Source organism: Otolemur garnettii, unplaced genomic scaffold, assembly GCF_000181295.1.
Source record: "Otolemur garnettii isolate 467f Iridium unplaced genomic scaffold, OtoGar3 scaffold00027, whole genome shotgun sequence".
NCBI classification, from domain to species: domain Eukaryota; kingdom Metazoa; phylum Chordata; class Mammalia; order Primates; family Galagidae; genus Otolemur; species Otolemur garnettii.
The window spans coordinates 13,626,354-13,647,683 of record NW_003852422.1 but is presented as its reverse complement, the minus strand read 5'-3'; the positions used below and the strand labels follow the sequence as shown (position 1 = coordinate 13,647,683).

At 35.0% G+C, this 21,330-nt stretch overlaps 1 protein-coding gene across 1 annotated transcript in view; it reads right to left on the bottom strand.

The window, feature by feature from the left end:
* Positions 1-21,330, bottom strand: part of PIGN (phosphatidylinositol glycan anchor biosynthesis class N) — a 100,917-nt gene that overhangs the window by 65,785 nt on the left and 13,802 nt on the right. The window contains exons 2-9 of the mRNA XM_023512401.1: positions 19,003-19,143; positions 17,564-17,816; positions 12,865-12,986; positions 12,049-12,147; positions 9,939-10,045; positions 4,812-4,936; positions 3,494-3,624; positions 2,235-2,351 (exon numbers count right to left, since the gene is read on the bottom strand). Coding sequence (XP_023368169.1) covers positions 2,235-2,351; positions 3,494-3,624; positions 4,812-4,936; positions 9,939-10,045; positions 12,049-12,147; positions 12,865-12,986; positions 17,564-17,784 — 922 coding nt within the window. The 5' untranslated portion in view covers positions 17,785-17,816; positions 19,003-19,143. The remainder of the gene's footprint in view (positions 1-2,234; positions 2,352-3,493; positions 3,625-4,811; positions 4,937-9,938; positions 10,046-12,048; positions 12,148-12,864; positions 12,987-17,563; positions 17,817-19,002; positions 19,144-21,330) is intronic.

Below are 21,330 nucleotides of genomic sequence, written 5' to 3'. Positions count from 1 at the left end.
TACCTGTAGTCTCAGCTACTCAGGAGGCTGAGACAAGAGGATCACTTAAGCCCAAGGGTTTGAGGTTCCTGTGAGTTATGACACCACGGCACTCTACCAAGGGCAACGAAGTGAGGCAGAGTCTTACACAATAAGTAAGTAAATAAATAAATAAAATCTTCATATGGTGAAGTTTCCTTTCATAAACCAATAAAGTTTAAAAATATGTTTCCACTTCTACTAGCCAGCTACCAAAAATTCATATTCATCACCCGTGTGAGTAAAAAACGCATATCCTGCCTTTATAACTTATGATATTTAATTTTCAAATGGGAAAATATATATTCCTTCTGTTTTTGAGACAGAGTCTTACTCTGTCACCCTGGGGTTTAGTGCCACAGTGTCATAGCTCACAGCAACCTCAAGCTCTTGGGCTCAGATGATCCCTTTGCCTCAGCCTTCAGAGTACCTGGAACTACAGGTGCCCGCCACAATGCCCAGCTATTTTTTTTAATGACAGGATTTGTTCTTGCTCATGCTGGTCTCAAACTCCTGAGTTCAGGCAATCTACCCACCTCAGCCTCCCAGGGTTTACAGGCATGAGCCACCGTGCCCAGTCTTTGTGATGATTCTTAAAGTCATGTAATTCTTGAATGTGAAGAAGATCCAGCTGCAGTATCCATCTTCCCATGGATCACAAGGGTTGAATCAGCTGAGGTGGCTGGCTAGGAGGGCATCCCCACCCTTCCTCCCTCACTGCTGCACAGGCATCCCTCCAGAAGCTGCACACTGGGTTGAAGAGGACAAACTTTCCCAATAGAAAAGGACCATTTCCTTGGTCAAAGGTAGGCAGGTAGCTGCACTCCTCTGCTACAACCTACAAACAAGCTCCCAAGTCATGTGATTCCAACATCAGTTCATTGAGAAACCAAAATAAAGTTAAATCTCCTAAGGACAAATATACTATTTACCCTCTCTTCTATCTAGATCCAGTCTAATCCATTTATCACAGAGCAGCCAGAAAGGTAGCTGCTATATAGCAAACTGGAATCTTGGCAGTGCACTGCTTAAACCTTTAATGATGCAGCATTGCAACTCAGAACTCCTTGTTCCCTACCCACAGGCTTTCAAGTCTCAAATGATCTACCTCCTGCTTACCCCTCCAGCCGCTCAACTCAGTATACTCTCCTCCTAGATGACAGTGCTCAAGCCATGTCAGCCTTCCTTCTGTACCTCAAAGCAAGCCAGGCTCTTTCCATTTTATGCCTCTGCATTTGCTATTCCCTCCACCTGGAACACTCCTGCCCTCACTTGCATGTGAACAAGCCTACTATTACCTACTCCACAAAAAGTATCCTATTCCATAAGAGAAAACTTCTGAGGTACTACAAATGTTATGGATGTGAATCTGGATGATGATTACATGGTATATACACACATGTAAAAGTCATCAAGCTATATACTTAAGATTAATGCACTTTATCTACTTTACCAAATATCTCAAAAATGTGAGAGGCAGGGAGTAAAGAGCCCAGTCTTACCACTTCTTATCTGTTTTATCACATCATTCTAATTTCCTTCGGAGCAGTTATCATAATCTTAAACTTTGTTTTAAATGTCTTATTAGACTAAGTACTAATTTCTTTGAGTGCCAAAGAGTATCCCAAAGATACACAGTAGATGAAAAAAAAGAATCCTTTAGATTTGTTTTGTTTTGAGCTCAAAGAAATCTGGAAATAACATGACAGTATACTGGCTGCATTATGCTGGCCCTGTCAGACTGCTCCTCTGTGGGCTTTTGATTGTCTTCATTAGGGCGCAGGGAAAAATATTTCTACCTTTTTATCTGTAAATACTATGATTTTGTAACTAAAGGCATTGTTTTTTATTTGGGTTGGAAAATTTCCATCGAATTTACGATTTACCTCCAAGAAACCTTAGATTTCTTATTTAATCTTTAATTAATAAATTAATTTAATCAAAGAAGATTGAAAATTCCATTTAGCAAACATTTGGAAAGTTCTAAGTAGTTATTAGTAGTAGAATACCAAGAAAGGTTCAAAACATGTCTCTGTAAGAACAGAAAAAAACCAACTAAACCCCGTGGGTTTGTAGTGTTTGCATAGAAATAGTAATGGCACAAACATCAAAGTGAGAAATTTAAAACTGCAATTTAAAAGTAATTTTTTAAAAAATTAAACTTTGATATTATTTTAAAATATCTGTATAAAAATAATGAAATTCAATGTTTATACCTTTCAAAAATTCATCATCAAATTGTTGAGCTGATACTTTCTGGGGATACTTGATTCCAGCTCCCCAAGTGATCAAAGGAGTTAAAGTCTCTGAAGGATGACCAGCCCCATGGAAACCTATAAATCACATACCGAGAGTAGTAAGACAAGTAGTAAAGAACTTATAGCTAAATTTCTTGTTTAAAATACTTTGTTTTAGCTACCATATTCCCAAATGTTTACAACTTGTTATCACAATTAGCTTGAAAATATTCCCACAAAACAAATCACAGCATCAACAACAATTAAATTAAAACTATAATTTAAAAACTGAAACAGGCTCGGCGCCTGTGGCTCAAGCGGCTAAGGCGCCAGTCACATACACCTAAGGTGGCGGGTTCGAATCCCCAGCCCGGGCCCGCCAAACAGCAATGATGGCTGCAACCAAAAAATGGCCAGGCGTTGTGGCGGGCGCCTGTAGTCCCAGCTACTTGGGAGGCTGAGGCAGGAGACTCGCTTGAGCCCAGGAGTTGGAGGTTGCTGTGAGTGTGATGCCATGGCACTCTACCCAGGGGGATAGCTTGAGGCTCCGTCTCAAAAAAAAAAAAAAAAATTGAAACAAATATCAGAATGTCTGCTCAGTAACTACGTGAAAGAAGTAAAACAGTAAGACACGGAAGAGATGTCGCCACTGCTGGAGTGGCACCAAAGACAGAGAGAATGAGCACAGGTCCTTTGAGCAGTAATCACGCAAGCTCGGGGTATGCCGTGAGCATGAGGGTGTCCATTCTGGAGGAGATGAGAAGGTCTCTGGGTCCTTTTCTTCCAGGCAACCCTGGCTGGTGTAGCCAAAAGAAGCCCTTTATAACATGGAACATAACTCCCTAGAATTCTATATCATGATGTGAGGAACCAAACAGCATCTGTGTCTTATTAGTATTTCAGCAGTACTAGGTCCTTTAACACTATCTTAACATCACTTCCTTTGCCATCTCATACAGTTAATTCCAGGTAGATAACAGGCACTTCATCTTTCCTTCTAGATGTTTTACTCTAGTTTCTCATTTGTAAATGAATATATATTCTTTTTATAGTTAGAAAAATGATTCTTTATATAATATCAGTCATTTTTATGCTAACATTTTAAGCATACAATTATTATGTGCTAGACATTTTGCATATACTAAGATCTCAAATCCTTTCAACACTGTAAGATATTTGCGACCTACATTTACCACTACTTAAATTATAAGGTACTTATCACTTCAAGGCAGACTAACCCCAGTCTGTCATTCCATGGTCAGAGGTAAAGATAAATGTTGTTTTCCCATCATTTCCATAAAACTGTTTAAACATGGACACGATTTCCTTCACTCCATCATCAACTTTTTTAATATTGTCCTTATAGTCCCTGTTTATAAAAAAAACGAAGAACAAATTAATTGGGAAAAATCAAATTTATTCAATTTGGACTCATTACATTCAAAGTCAGTAACTCCTGAAATGCTTTTAGATTTCATCTTTAATATTTTCAAACTGGAGCTCTTCAGATTACTGACTTTTTTTGCAGTTTTTGGCTGGGGCTGGGTTTGAACCCACCACTTCCAGCATATGGGGCCGGTGCTCTACTCTTTTGAGCCACAGGCACCACCCTACTGAAAATATTTTTTCTCCTTTTAATAAAGCTAAAGAACCTGAAGTAGTTTTCAGAGATGACTTAAAAAGAGGGCATTATCAAGTACATTTTAGCAAACCCTTTTTAAAACTCAAATGAAATAATTCTGACTTTCAAGTTCATGAAATTGTAATTTAAAACTGATTTAAATTACCAGTATACTGGTCTGTCGACATTAATAGCTAAATCATTGTTTCAAGTATAAAATATTTTCATCCCAAGTGTTTGGGATATAAAATAAAATAGAATATGATTTAAAGAAATTATATTTAAATTTTCCACACCATTGAACAAGGGTGGTTTGGAATGAACACTCCATTAATTAAACAGTGCATCATGTTAAAGAAGGGGAATGTGTGGGCTATTTGTTACTGGCAGCTAACTTGATAGGCTTTACAGAAACAAGGTGATCCAAACCACATTCAAAATAAATAAAAGTAAAACATAGTTTTTTCTTTTTTCTTATGGTCTATAAAAGTGAGAATATTTGCTGTTAGCATATATAAAGAATGCTATCATATTATAGTATATAAATTTGCCAGATACAATTTGATGGAACACACAATAGCTAATTACATCTTTTGTGATATAAAAATTAAAACTATAAAACTGCTTTTTATTTCAAGATTCACTGAAAATATTTCTAAAATATATAAATTTTTAGATAAAATTTTTTCTCTGCCTTGATAAATGAAGAGTATATAATATATGAACAGGATAAATTTCACTTATATTAATGTGCAATTTGGCCACATTAACCACTATATTGTAGGATATCTCATGTAGCTGAGAACATGTTGTATATTACAGTAGTTATTTAGTATATTAGTTCTAGTGTTATAATTACAAAGAAAACATAATACTTTGAAATTCAAAGAGCTGTTTTCCACCAAAAAATCAAATTAAATAAAGAATTTAATTACCTTGATGATGGTCGATGAGCATGTCCATTTGTATCTAGTCCTAATAAATGTAAGAAAAAAACTATTTTCTCTTCATTTATTTTAGAAAACAAAGACTGGTTGTTTCTGGCAGCATGAAAGAAGTCCTATATGCAACAAATCAGTTAAAAACTTTAGTTCACTTATTTAAAAAATATTGCTGAAAATATTTAATTAAATTTACATATAACTACAAAATTAAATTATCTTCTGTTGTTTAAATTTCCCCTCAAAACCTATCAACGCAGTTTTTGCTATCATTTCAGACATCTACATTCAAATAATGAGCAAGCTATTTTCTTTGTTTTAATTAGGCCAAAAAAGATTGTGGAAATAAGATCTTGATTTCATAAAGACCTCATAACATTGTTCATCCCATAATTCAATAAAATATAGCAGACGGAAAAAATATTTTATTGAGAGCCAAAAATAAGACAGTAATAGGGTAACACTTAAGAATGATTAATTATCTTTAAATATATTCAGAGCAAGACCACTTCTCATGATCCTGTCTACAATTACCCTAGCCGAACCATAATCTCTTATTTAGAACATTGCAAATAGCCTCCTGATTACTTCCTTTGCCCCAACTAGACTCTGTTTTTCACATTGGTGACACAAACATATCTACTTAATAAAATATGGTTTAAAAATTATTTTAATTTGTAATGATAAACTGAATGCTAAGATAAGTAATTCACCCTATACTCACATATACATGAACATGTAAAAGTACCCATGAAGAGTACCTTTAAATTATCTTAAATAAGTCCACAAGCTATTCCAAGATATATCTTTGTTGTTCACATGGCTCTAACTACAGAAGATGTTAGCTTTTAACAGCAAGAGATGTTTAACTTTTAAATAAATGTCTAAAGTATTTCAATATTTTTTGAAATAATTCTCCATTATTATAAATGTTAAAAGAAAAGATATAATTGGTGCCATTAGAGGAACTAGCTCTTCAAGAATAGAATTTTTTTAAATAACATGAAAAAGACTGAGCAACTAACTTGAGTTAAATTTAAAATTTGTTCTATGATTGGTAAAAAGTATGCAGCTATGTAAAAAATGCTGTTTCATGTATGGACATAAAATCTGGGAAGCTATGAAATTCAAACCTGGTAGAGATCAGTCTCTCTCTCATTATTATACTCTCATTTTTAAAAGTTGATCTTCTGGCTATAAGAGGTAAAATATATTCCTAGTTTCATTTCCCTAATACTCAGTATACTTATGCTATCAGCTCCTACTTGTGTTGAAAGCACCCATTCACTTCCATACTCAAGCATGGAGACTGCAAAATGCATGCATTCTCTTCTTCCTCCTTAGCCAAAGCCTTCAACCTTATGGGACATGGCAATACTGAGAACCTAAAACCTATACATTTCCCATCTTTTCTTGTAGCTAGATGTACCTTTGTGGTTGTAACTAATGAGATATTAAGTCAAATATTTCAGTCAAAAAGCTATGTGGACCAATGGCTCTTTGAAATAAATATAATTCAGTAGGAAAGGAGGTCTTCTTTGATGCCTCATATTATTGGCTTAAAACTCTGAAATAATAGCTAGAAATTTAACATTATCTTGGATCAGGAGATAACTTCAATAATGAAACTCATGCATGAGGCTACAAGAGAACTTTAGGAGATTGGGTCTTAATGACACTGTGGAACCACTATAGCATCCTGAACTCTATCAGTCCTTGCTTGTCTACTTCTGGCACTATCTTTACTAAGATAGAAAAAATTTTTTAAGCCATATTTTTTTCCTCTTACATAGAACTGAACCTAATCAAAGTTAATATGTGTATGTATATACCAAAGAATTCCTTGACAGGAGTTTTAGATTTAACAATGTGAAAAACTTAGTATCTCTGCCAACAGGATGTATATAAGTTTGAAGGTGAATATGCCAGTGTATCAACATGGCAAATACGCCAATTATATACAGTGTATACTGCATTAATGGAATATAGAGGAGGGTTATTTAAGTCAAACTGAAAGTGAACTAAAAAAGGAAAGCCAAGACCTAATGGAGGGGATGATACATGAACTGAATTTTTTAAAATGAACAGATTCATCATGTACGCAGTCTTTGAGAATATTATACTAAGTGAAATAAGCCTATCACAAAAAGACAAATAATGTATGATTCCACTTATCATGATGCAAGGTACATAAAGTAGTCAAATGTATGAAAACAGCAAGTAGAATGGTGGTTGCCAATGGTTTGGGGGAGGGGCAGTGGGGAGTTATTGTTTAATGCATACAGAGTTTTAATTTTGCAAGTTGAAAAAGTTCTAGACATTGGTTGCACAATTCTCTGTATATCAATACTTAACACTACCAAATCATAGATGCTCCTTGACTTACAATGTGGTACATAATTATCTTAGGTCAAAAATGCATTTAATATACTTGACCTACTAAACATCATAGCTTGGCCAAGCCTACCCTAAATGTGCTCAGAACACTTCCATTAGCCTATAGTTGAGCAAAATCATCTAATAAAAGTCTATTTTACAATAAAGGCTTAAATATCTTAAATATGTCTTGTTGAATACTGTTCTGAAAGAGAAAACAGAATGGTTGTATAGTTTCTCCTGAATGCATATCAATTTCCTACCATCATAAAATTAAAAAATCGTAATTCAAACCATCATAAATTAGGAAAAAGCATTAGCAAATTATTTTCACTTAAAATGGTTAAGATGGTAATTCTACGTTATACATGTTTTCACCCCCCCTTTTTTTTTTTTTTTTTGCAGTTTTTGGCTGGGGCTGGGTTTGAACCCGCCACCTCTGGCATATGGAGCGAGCGCCCTACTCCTTTGAGCCACAGGCGTCACCCCCCAATTTTTTTTAAAGAAGAAGAAAATTGCATGGATTTGGAAACTGTTTGATTTGAATTACCATGAGTCTTGGGGCAGAGCACAAAGTCCAAGTGGCGGGGGGAGATCAGATCAAGGGAGGGTGAATGGTGGGATCACACCTATGGTGCATATTGCAAGAGTACATGTCAGAGCTATTAAATACAGAGTATAAATGTCTTAACACAATAATTAAGTAACCAAGATGAGGTATACATTAACCAGTGTGATGTAAGCCTTCCTAATTCTATATAAAATCAGCACATTGTACCCCATAAATGCATTAATGTATACATGATCTGTGTTTATGCTTTAATAAAAAAATTAAAAATAAATAAATTTAAAAAAAAAGACCACTAACTCTCGCTCTGACCTCATATGAGACCTCACTCCTAGTCAGTGCTCCTACCACACTAACCTACCTTCTTTCAGTTCCTCAAGCCCATTATGTTGGCTTCTGCCTTAGGTCCCAAGATTTACATAATGTTGTTGGCCTGAAATACTCTATTCTACACAAATTCATCCTTATCTATTTCTTAGCCTCCTGTATCTTTTCAGAGATCATCTCAAAACTCTGAGGAAAGCCTTCTCCTACCTGCCCAATCTAGATCAGAACTTTCTAAAGATATATTCTTAGTCTGTATTTTCTTTTATACCACTTCCACTGTTGATTATTTCATATTTTTGTTATTACTTGGTTAATGTGTGTCTCTACCATATTTCAAGAAGAAGTCATGGGCAAATTATTTTTTCTGTTCACTATCATATAACCAAGACCAGCAGTATTGAAATAAAGGACAGAAAACATGAAAATCAGGCCAACCACCAGCTATGTCTGCCCAATTCAAAAGGAAGCAAGTCTATGATTCTGATGCAGTTTTAGCTATGCGTATGAAATTAGAAGCCAAGGGCTTTCAAGTAGACGTTAACAGATTACATTAAGAACTAATGGTTACCAAAATAATTTTCTATTTACGTAAAGGATTTTATCTAATTTGAAAATTTTCCATGCTGACAAAAGTATATGTTAAAAGGAACAAAAAAAAAATTCAAGGGAAAAGCTCTTGATGAAAGAAATAGAGTTTAGCAAATAATTTAATAAGCACTTAATTTCTGCTAAGTAAACAAAAAGAAAAACAAAGACATACACTGAAAGTACATTTACAAACAAAAATAACTATCAAGAAGTCTACAATATCAGTTCAAAGGACACTATTGGTAAAAAGAAGTGTCAGTTAAGGTCAATCAAAGAAAGCCATTTTCAATGGATGAATTATGTATTGTTATATGGAGATGTAGAAAAATGAACTAGTAGAAACTAGAAGAAAGGAGAAAGCCAACATCCACAATGGAGATTTTCCCACAATTTGAGAACATGAATTCTATTATATTCCTAATAAAACTGTGATAATTGTCACTATCAAATAGTTTAAATATTATAGTTTATTATTTAAAGTAACTCAGATATTTTATTATGACTATGTTTTTCCTTATCTAATCTGCTCATCTGATTTTTCTTTAAAGGACAATGTTTCCTTAAAACATTGTCTACTTTATTATTATAAATGTTACATTTGAACAGCACTTTTCTTATTTTTTTTTTTTTGAGATAAAGCCTCAAGCTATTGCCCTGGGTAGAGTACAGTGCCGTCACAGCTCACAGCAACCTCCAACTCTCCTGGGCTCAAGCGATTTTCTTGCCTTAGCCTCCCAAGTAGCTGGGACTACAGGCACCCGCCACAACACCCGGCTATTTTTTGGTTGTTTGGCATCATTGTTGTTTGGCAGGCCTAGGCTGGATTCAAACCTGCCAGCTCAGGTGTATGTGGCTGGCGCCTTAGCCACTTGAGCCATCGGCACCAAGCCTTTAACAGCACTTTTCAAAAGGCTTTAGCACATTTCACATAGTCTCCTACTGCAAGAGACTGATGTTCTATAGTCAATGAAAGATCAAAATTCACCAAACTAGAAATGAAATGTAGGCTTCATGAATCCTAATCTAGGGCTAATTTTACCATGAGGAACACAGAATTTTAAAAGGACACCTTTTTAAAATGTTTTTAAATTCTATTAATTGGTTGTTCTAGAATACATAATTTCTTAGAATTCAGTCTTTTTAAAATGTGGGCTACAATACAAAAATTTTAAGCTCATCCAAGCTGAAAATACTTAAGAACATTTTCCAGTACTTTAGGTAAGAATATGTGTTTTACACATTAACCACTTAATAGCCCATACCTTAACATTATCAAAAACCCAGCTATCCAATTTTGTTGCATCATGGGCACCAAAATCCTCTCTTTTGGCATCATAACTATGTGTATATATATGGTCTCCACTAGCACCTGAAAAGGAAAGTTGGGAAAAAATAAATTTTTTAAAAAATCTTTTTTCAACTATCACAGAAGATGAGATAGTCATTTAAAGATTTTTTGTAAATAACCAGTATTTTTCACAAAGCACTGTGTGCTATGACAGGCAAGTAGAAGACAGGAGGAATAATTAACATTTACTTATTTATTTTATGTGACACAGACCGTGCTATGTACTTTAACAGATTCCATTGCTTTTTGTCCTTACAATCTTAATTTTATAGATATATTACCTGTAAGATTAATAGACTTGCCAAAGTCAAAATCCTAATAAGCACCAAAATAAAAATAAGCACCAAAGTTTGTCTTCCTTTAAGGATTAAACTATTCAAAAGATATTTCACCTCATATTCATACAATATGCATATTTCTCTCAATATAAAAGAATAAATATTGCTTATTGCCAAATAATTTGAAAAGGTCAACAGATATATTAATCTTGTATATTTGCAAGATTTTAAGAATCTAATGAACTGAGTGAATTCCTGGGTTAGATAGCTTCTTAGAGGTAATAAGGAAGAAATATAATGAAGTAATGCCAATCTCTATAACATTAATTTAGCTCTGATGTCTCTATTCTCCTGCTGAGACATTCTACTAGCCATATCCCAAATAAAAAGATTTGAGCAGGGTTGTTGGTTACCATAAGAAATGGAACATACATGTTACACTTACACATTCAGGCATTGGTCCCGTCCCATCAATTATAGCCAGAAATAAGAAGGTTAGTTTGGTAAATCATCACAACTTAATCCACCCTCCTCACCATCAGCCCCTCAAAAAGCTAAAGTACTTTTTGAAGAAGGGAATATATAAATGGCAAGCAGTTTGAAGTTTTTTAGCCTGTCCAGTATAATAATGTTCTATGAGCATTATATGTAAAATTCTGAATATATATTCTGCTTTCTGAACACATAATAATCTTCCAGGGCTCCAATTCCTACAATGACACCCACAGCTAATATCATGTTACAAAAAATCTATTAGTGAAATGATCATTCTGTTCCCACCAAAAGGCATTTAATGACATGTAATTCACTCAAATGATTAAAAACTATAAATAAATTTCTAATCAATAGATGACCTAACATTTGCAGAATCATGCACATATACAAATCCGAATGGCACATTCAACTTACTAAATGTCATACACTGTCATACATATTAAATGCCAAAATATATAGCACATTCATATGTTAAAATAGGAATCATAAATTCCAACATTTAAATCTTTTTTTTTTTTTTTTTTTTTGAGACAGAGCCTCAAGCTGTCCCCCTGGGTAGAGTGCCGTGGCATTACAGCTCACAGCAACCTCCAACTCCTGGGCTCAAGCGAGTCTCCTGCCTCCGCCTCCCAAGTAGCTGGGACCACAGGCGCCCGCCACAACGCCCGGCTATTTTTTGGTTGCAGCTGTCATTGTTGTTTGGCAGGTCCGGGCTGGGGATTCGAACCCGCCACCTTAGGTGTATGTGGCTGGCGTCTTAGCCGGTTGAGCTATAGGCGCTGAGCCGAACATTTAAATCTTTATGAAAATATCTATAAGCCTCTCTAGTAATCTATCAAAGTATAATGAAACAGACACCAGTACTGTTATGATAATGAAGTTATGATAAGCACCAAGCTAAATGTTCCACATGAATTATCTAATTTTAAAAATAAAACCATGAGATAAAAATCATTATTACATTTTACCAAAAGGAAAACTAAAGCTCAGAGAGTTGTTAAGTGATAGAGCCAAGTACCATTTCATTGACTCAAAAATACTATCTACGTGATATACCAATATTTCAAGTATAACTAAGGAAAAATACTGCCAATTAAACTGATATGTCTATCCACTGTAAGACATATCCCTATTTCAAAAATGTTAAAAAATGTAAAAGTATGTCTTGAAAATCAATAAATGCAACAAAACATAAAAACTACCATGTTGATTACTTATACCATCCAAGGAAATGTAATCTGTGACACTTACCTTTGGCAAACATAGGTAAGATATCTGGGCTTCCCCAACTCCATGTATATTTGCTTTCATTAAAGAGAGAATCAAATTCTACAGGATTTTCCTTCCATCCTTCAGGGTAATTGTGGAAGAAAGCAGACAATAACAATATCATTATGTACATGGTGAAATAAGCCACTACAGAAGTATTCTTCAAATAATAATAATGATATAAGTCAAAGGACAAATGCAAAGCTAGTAATAGATTGATTTCTTGTTATTGCTTTTTTTTTTAATATATTTTTTGAGATAGAGTCTCCCTTTGTCATCCTCAGTAGAGTGCCATGGCATCATAGCTCACAGCAACCTCAAACTCTTAAGCTCAAGTGATCTTCTTGCCTCAGCCTCTCCAGTAGCTGGCATTACCAAAATGCCCAGCTATTTTTAGAGACAGGGTCTCGTTCTTGCTCAGGCTGGTCTCGAACTCCTGAACTCAAAGCAGTAATAGATTGATTACCACACATACTACATATTACACCACTAATTGTTTAAAAACTAACAATAGATCATTGACTTATTAAAATGTAGAATCACTTTTGAACTTTGGGAGTAACATCTAGGAAAACCAAGGATCTGTCCAACCACAATCTTTTAATAGCATGGGATGATGAAAGACTGAAGATTAACGCTGGAATCAGTACCAGTGTGTTCACGTAAGTAATCCATGCTAAAAACACTTGTTAAGTCACACAAAACACTTTTTTCACTTTGTGATATGATTCAGTGCTAAAGAAGCACTATATATGAGATAAATATTTCATTTAATAAAATTGTCTAAACAGACAGTACCTTTGGCGACTGCACTGACATCTTCATAAAACCCAGCTATCAGGGCAACATGACCTGGCCGAGACTCTGTTGGCACACGTGTGTGGGATACCCCCCAGCTGCCTTCATGCGTTATGATCTTCCTAGAAGATATTTTATACAGATAGTTAACATAGACTATAGTTACTCTCATAAGGCTTAAGGAATCAAAACCCAAAAAGTGAGTCAGAAGTTAAGGAATCTTTCAAATCCTAGCTGAGCTCAGTATGAGCTCCCATCAGCTGAATGCAGCAGGATGAATGAGTCTAGGTCTGGCCAAAAAGAACCACTCACCCACTGTACAGAATGAAGCAAAATAGACCACTGTTGTTTTAAAGCCACAAAAGATTGTGATGGTTTGTTAGAGATAATTGATACACACAATATTATCATATTAATGTTAAATTTTATTAGGTATGATAGTATTGGGATTGTGAGAGTCCTTGTTCTTAAGAGATACATGCTCAAGTATTTAAGGGTGAAGTATCACAATGCCTTGCCTTCAAATTAAAGAAAAATTAAAACCAGGTGCATACAAATGAGCACATGTATGTATGGAGACAATGTGAGCATGAAAAATATTAAAAACTGTAAAACTAGGTTAAGAGCAAACACATTTATTATACATATAATCCTTTCAACTTCTGTGTAAATTTCTTAAGATATTAAGGGCATAAATTCCTAAATATGAGATTAAAACAGATAAAGCTTCTTCTCCTAAAATGTATCAACATTATTTAAGTTGTATCACAGTGATTTCCAAAATTTGGGGAAATAAAACCACCAGTGACACTACTGTAGGCAAAAGGGTAGTGAGCGCTGAGATAAAAGAGAGTGAATGCATCAGTAACCTTTTTCCAGATGAACACTGCACTATCAATACAGGTTGAATAAAAGTATTCATAAGTATTGGTATATTTTCTATTAATATTGACTTACAATAAAAACAATTTTGGTAAAATACATACTTAATAAAATGGTTTGAAAAACATTGGACCAGATATTAAGGGAGAAATATTCTTTAACTTCTTGAGTTATACAATGAAAACAGGACTTTAGTGCTAGTGGTTGAGGCCAAGGAGTTTCATACAGGATTTAGTGGTTGAGGCCAAAGAGTTTCATACAGGATTTTGGACAGACTGGAGAAGAACCAAGGATCCCAAAGTAGCTATGACATATCTGTTACTCAGCACTCTGAGGCCAGTCAGCAAGCATGGGGACATCTGCCTTCATATAACTCAGGCGTCCTCAAACTACGGCCCTCGGGCCACATGCAGCCCTCCAAGGACATTAATCCGGCCCAACGGGTGTTTTTGCCACCACTGCCTGTCCTGCTTAGCAGCCAACTCATCCTGGGGCCCGCAGTCCAGCCCTCCAACGGTCTGAGGGACAGTGAATTTGCCCTCTGTTTAAAAAGTTTGAGGACCCCTGATCTAACTTGTAAGGGCAGGCAAGCTAGCATAAGTAGCCTTGGAAGTCCAACTTGGGAAGTCTACACAGGCGGAAAGCCTTGGGGCCTTTATACTACAGACAAAACAGTGGGTCCAAATCAAACACTAATAACAATAAATTAAGATAACATGGCACCTGCCAGCTTAATCTTTGTTACTCAGAACATTCTGGCACTTCGTGGCCTTCAGGTGAGAAAGCCTAATTTACTCAACTTTCTTTCTCCATAGGATTTAGAAGGGAGGAAGTATTAAAGAAATTTGGATATTTCTATTTAAAACTGTTAGTTATATCATATTTTCTAAAAAAAAAAAAAAAACTTATAAAACAGATTTAGAAGACGGAAGATTCCTGAAATTGTAAATATACAAGGACATACAATACAAAGATATAAAGTATTTGAGCCCTTAACTGGCAGCATTTCCTTTAATAAGACCAAAAATACTACTAGAAAAGCTTAACTTTTCCTTAACAATCAGTGTATTTTTCTCTTATTAATTTTAAAATGAACTACAGTTCTCTCTTTTCTTGGAACTAGGAAATTCACCCAAATATTTTAATTATACATACAGGTGCCTATAAAGTTCATGTGCAATTTCAAATAGAACTTTACAGCCACCCTGTATATAGGAATTTATGTTATACATTTTTATGTATTATACTTAACCCTAGTTTGATCTTATTTTCCCACTAACATTTCCCCATTAACCTGAATTGCTCATTTATTTCTTTTTATTCTTTAGTATATTATGCATTCATTTGACCACCACAAATTTATTTCTGGAAATTCAACAAGCATTCAAGTTCATTCATTCTTCTAGCAGTCAACAAATATTTATTAGTTGTCAACTGTGCTAAGAAATGGAGATAAAGTAGCATACATATAAAACCCAGCCCTCATGGAACTTGCATAATGATAAGTGCTATTAAAGAAGAAAGCAATAAATGGATAGAAAGTGATGATGACCAGTGGGCATAAGGGGAAGTAGAATATTTTAGATATATTTGCTCTTAAGTTTGACTGTTACCTCGCTACAAGAGCATTAAAAGTTCTGAGGGACTTGTCACTAATCAGAAAAAGAACAATTGTTTGTAGAATGTTTATAAGTCAAAAAATTAAACATTTCTTTACAAAGCCACTTAATAGAAGCCAAAGTTACATTAAACAGTGATGTGGACTTGGAAGGATTTTGTCTGTTTTAATAGAAGGTTGTATTCTGGTTTAAAGTTTATATTTTCCAGTTAAATACCATGGTAATTAGTAATTCATTGACATTTATGCTTGTCTTTATTTTGTACAATTAGCAGATTTATAAGAAAACGATATAATGAGTTCTGAGGCAGGTTTGGAAAATCAGGACAAGTTGGCTACAGCAGCTAAGGATATACATTTCATTGTTACATTTCGGCTGTAACAGTGGCAGAAATAACACCCAGGAGGAAATAAACTGGCATGTAGAGCTAATCCAGACGAAGACAGAGAGGGAAGATACGAAGTAGAAGCAACTGCAGCTTTCAAGGAGCAGATTGAAAGTTGCAGGTGGATGCCCATCTACAACTGAACCGTCTTAAAGATCATTGCAAATCAGCAGAGAAGCAAGGCGGAACATTCGGAGTGAAAGAGAAGGTGGGTGGGCAATCCCAAGATCGGAAAGTACCTGAAGGAGGCATCCATGTGTGGGGAAGCACATGAGGACAGAGCCTTAAAGCACCAAGCTCCACTTCCCCATCTGCCCCATACTGTGAACTAACTTTGAGGAAAGCCCCATCATTACCACAGACCCCCAGAATGACCAGGGCTTGCTTGGAATTTGTGCTGTGACATTGTGCCAGAGAGTGGGCACAGCAGGGATGTGAGGGCTTCCATTCCTGCATTATGGCAACTGATGCCACTCTGAGCTCTCAGGTCCACAGCAACAGGTCTACAAAGGGCTCAACTTTGTGGCAGCCAACTCACATCACTCAGTTCCTGCACTGCTGCCCGGCCCCATGAGGGAGGCTCCAGTGCCATTGCTGAGCCCCATGATCCCAACTCCCAAGGCTCCCCTTGCTGTTCTTAGGCCCCACTAAAAAGTGGGCAAAAGTCATAAAAAGAAACTTTTCAAAAGATAGAGAAATGGCATGCAAACATATGAAAAAAAAATGTAAAACATCACTGCAAATTAAAATCTCAATGAAATACCAACTTACCTCCAGAATGACCATTATAAAAAGTCAAAAAACAGTTGATGCTGGCATGGATACACAGAGAATGGAACACTTATACACAGTTGGTGGGGCTGCAAATAAATACGACCTTTATGGAAAACAGTATGGAGATTCCTCTAACAAGTAAAAGAAAACGTGACATTTGATCCAGCAATCCCACTACTGGGATCTACTGTAGATATCCAGAGAAAAAGAAGTCATTTTAACAAAGAAACCTGCACTCCAATGTTTACTGCAGCACAATTCACTATTGCAAACATGTGAAAGCAATCTAAGTGCCCATCAGTTCATGGGTGGATTAAGAAAATGTAGTATATCAAAGAGCTGTTGGAAAATATCCAGCCATGTAATATGAAAAATAGAGACATACAGGGCTGGATCCTTTCTGGACAGCCCACATACAAACACACACACCATTGAAAAGGTGTGAAATAATGTCTTTTCCAGCAACTTGAATAGAACTGGAGACCATTATCCCAACTGAAGTGGGCTGGATCCTTTCTGGACAGCCCACATACACACACACAAACACACACACCATTTTGAAAAGGAATGAAATAATGTCTTTTCCAGCAACTTGGATAGAACCGGAGACCATTATCCCAACTGAAGTATCTTAGAAATGGAAAAACAAACACCATATGTACTCTCTAATAATTGGGAGCTAAAAGACGGGCACATGGGCACAAAGAGATGTAAAAGCCATTGGAATAGGTGGGAGGGGGAACAAGTAAAAACCTACCTATCCATTAAGTATAATGAGTACTATTTAGATGATGGACACAGGAGAAGCCCTGACTTAAGCATTATACAAGGTATCCATATAACAAAAATATTTGTACCCCCTTATATTTTGAAATTAAAAGACAAAGACATATGTGTAAGAACCCTACTCTCTTTCCCATTACCCCCCAGTCCTGTGCCCACTGTGCCCAAAATATCTTCACAGTAAGATATTTTGCTGTTTACTTAGGCCCAGGTAACATTTGTAAGAGATACCTCTGTATCCATTGACATATTTTACCTAATAAATGGCGCTCTAGAGTTCCCACTTTCATCTAATTCATACAGTGCATCTGCTCGCAGGCCATCAGCGACAAAGAGCACTAATCTTCTTGCTGGAGGCGGTAATGGTGTAAAGTGAGGAGTCATTCCATGAACCAAAGGAGATGTAAAATAAATGTCAAAGATGGAGGCAAAGAACACAAAATGTACGAGCAATCCCAAAGTAAAGAAGAGCAGCATGTCCAGGGTAACTAATTAATCTTCAAGAAATACTGAAAGAGAGAACAAAATTAAACAGGGGTAAATCTTAATGCAATCATATGTATTGCCACATATTTTGATGACTACATGTACAAGAGATTGAATATATATTTTATAACTCACTTTCATTTACTGTGGTAACAATAAGCATTATTGAATAATGATAATACTGAAATGAAATACATGATAAATTACCACCCAAGCAAAAAGAAAAAGTTCAAGTATAATAATTAGAACCAATAAACTATCAAAATAAATTTAAGCATATGCTAAGCTTATAAAAATTAACACAGAATCAAAAACAAAGAATTAAATCAGTCCTAAAAAGAGTTAGTATTCAGTCAAATCATAAGGCTCGGCACCTGTGGCTCAAGTGGCTGAGGCGCCAGCCACATACACCTAAGGTGGCGGGTTCGAATCCAGCCCGGGCCTGCCAAAACAATGATAGCTGCAACCAAAAAAATAGCCAGGCATTGTGGCGGGCGCCTGTGGTCCCAGCTACTTGGGAGGTGGAGGCAGGAGACTCACTTGAGCCCAGGAGTTAGAGGTTGCTGTGAGCTGTGATGCTACAGCACTCTACCCAGGGGGATAGCTTGAGGCTCTGTCTCAAAAAAACCTACATAAAATAGAAAATATAATCCATGCTGACAATCATTGCTATTTTTGGAATTTTAAATTATTTAAATTACTTCTAATTATTTAAATAATAGGTCTGTAGGTTGATTTTTTTTTTTTTAACTTTAGTAATCAGCTCAGAGGTCTACTGGTTAGCAAGAAACATGCATTCCATCCATTGGACTAAATCATATGAAGGAAGTTAAATTTCATCTGTGCTTTAGAAAATTTGTTCTATTAAGAGAACATTTTATTTTAGTTCCCCAAATCAATGCAAAAAATGTTACATTTATCCATTCAATAAAAAATTTCTATACACATATTGGGTGCATAATTTTGTGCTGGGGTACTAGAGAAATAATAAGAAGACAGTCACAAATCTGCTGTGCTTACAAATATTTAAGGACTAAAACCTAAGCAATGTGAAACATTTAAATAATATTCTAAGACAGAATATCGTGCCACGAAACTCCCAAGATCAAAGTGAAAATGGAGTGCTTTTCAAGCTACTGTGTAATTTGCTTTTGTTGGTGAAGATCTGTAGATTAAGTGAAAATAAAAAAGTACTGTAACTTGTCTTACTGGTTAATGTTAACTGCGTCAGTTACATATAGTGACCCTGGGTTGAAAAGCACCAAGGATGAGGTAATTTTAATTACAGACACATCTTATTCTTCTTGGCCTGAAGAATCACATCATGGAAAGAAAGGACGGCAAAATATCCTGCAAGAACAAATGAAACATCGGAAAAACACTTAACAAAGTCAAACAGATCATAAAAATACAGTAGAACCTCCATAGTTGAACACATCTCTACATGACCACCTCCTTAAGTTGACCTAATTTTCATAGGTCAGACATACAACACTACACGTACCTATTAGTACAGTAGACCTAGTTTCTTACGTTAACCACTCCCATATGTTGACCAGTTTGTTATAATTCCTTGGGTGGTCAACTTGCAAAGAGGTTCTGCTGTATATATATAATAGAGCAAAAGGTCAAATTACAGGCCACTTTTCTTCTGAGACAACCAAGGGTTAATTAAATATCAGAGCTACTCCATAAAGTATAAAAATTCCCGAGTATATGCTGTGTCACAATCTAAGGCAACATTCTCAAGGTAAAGGCTTCTTTTCTAGTACACATGAGCTTCAACACATACATTAAGCAACATCTTAATAAAATGATTCTAAATATTAAAATAAGATATAATCACTGTGGCTAAGTTTAGGAAATACAGAAGACTTCCTACAATTCTACTACCTCGAGAAAAATCTGTTAATTGTTTCTTATAATTTTTATCCTATTTATATTTTTGCAGAGGCCTACAATTTTACATTGCTTTTTCCCACATATCATGTACCATCGCCATACTTTATGGTTGCATTTTGATTTTCCTAATCTCTCTCATTTTGGGAAGCTTCAAAATAGTTCTTTCCAATTTTACACTACTAAAAATGACAGTGATTAATTCAAATTTATTATGTAATTTCTATGTGTTAACTTTCAGGTATTTCCTATTATGTGTATAAAATACTACCTTTTAGTACAATTACTGAGTCTTTTCCTTTAAGGCTTTAAGGCTTTTAATATACTGAATACAGAAACTCTTGTTTTCAGTTGAATATTGATTCTCCTAATGATAATTTAAGCGACTCAGCAATATATATTTTTCTCTTTTTTGCTTCTTTCACAAGGCTTCCTAAAGAAAAAGCTATCACTTCAGACACAACATAAAAAACTAGAGTAGAAAAGGAGGCATCAAATAGAATACTATTCTAAATGACAAGATTTAAAACTGAGAAATTACGTTGTTCTATATATAAATTTTTTTTATTTCAAATTAAAATAAAGGTACAAACAACTAGGTTACAATGTTTGCATTTGTTAGGTAGAGTCCCTCTTGAGGTTGTGTCCCATACTCAAGAGGCATACCATATACCCTTACATTGTGCCCATTGATGAGAAATTATTTTTAATGTCCTTACTTTCATTAAGAAACTTTAAAATATCCTCTAGTGCTTATCAAACACACATTTGAGGTTTTAATTTTTCTTTTAAACCTTGTAAAATATATTGAAATCCTTCTCATCATTTAAGAAAACTGACTCGCTGCCTTATGAACCTCAGATGCTCAGCAACAGGACAGTCTAGGATCCTGTCAACATCCTCAGAGGGACCCTCAGTGTTAAGTATAAAAACTTTAAAAGTATAAAGCTAAAGAAGTGTCGAATATAATCATTTTAAATGAGAGAAAAGAAACCTAGACTAAAATAAAATAAAATCTGTTAAATAAAATATTACTAATGAAAATAAATATATTCATGTGATAGAATTTGATTTGACTAACGTTTTATTAGGATAAAAGCTAACTTAAAAAAATAAATTTTAAAATGGGCCAGTATCTTAGTCACAAGTGTTAAAATTGGCAGATGGTACTCACTGGCGCATAAAGTATTGTCTAAGATATAAAAAGACCTCCTGGGAAGATATTTACAATGAGGATTTTTGGTCTTAGTAAGAATATTTTTAGGGAAAAAGATTACTTGCAAATTTCTTTTATTCATTAGGTACATTTCTCCTCTATAATTACCAACTCATTATTATTCCATTATATACTTTCTAAGAGTGGTAGGTAAAAAAAAAAGGTATGGTTATATGTTTTAATAGCAAGGAAAAAAAATCAAATTTTACTGACAAGAATTTTTACTTGTCACATAGCAGATTCCTTTCCTTTTTCTGTACTACTAGACCAATTTTCCATTCTCAGATGCAGTTTAGAATCCTCATAAATGTCTTTAATTTTAAAAAAGGAAATTATGCATGTTTTTACTAGAAAACCTGATGAACATTAAATTCTAAATTATTCACCTGAAATAAAATGAAATAAATTACAATATATTTGTT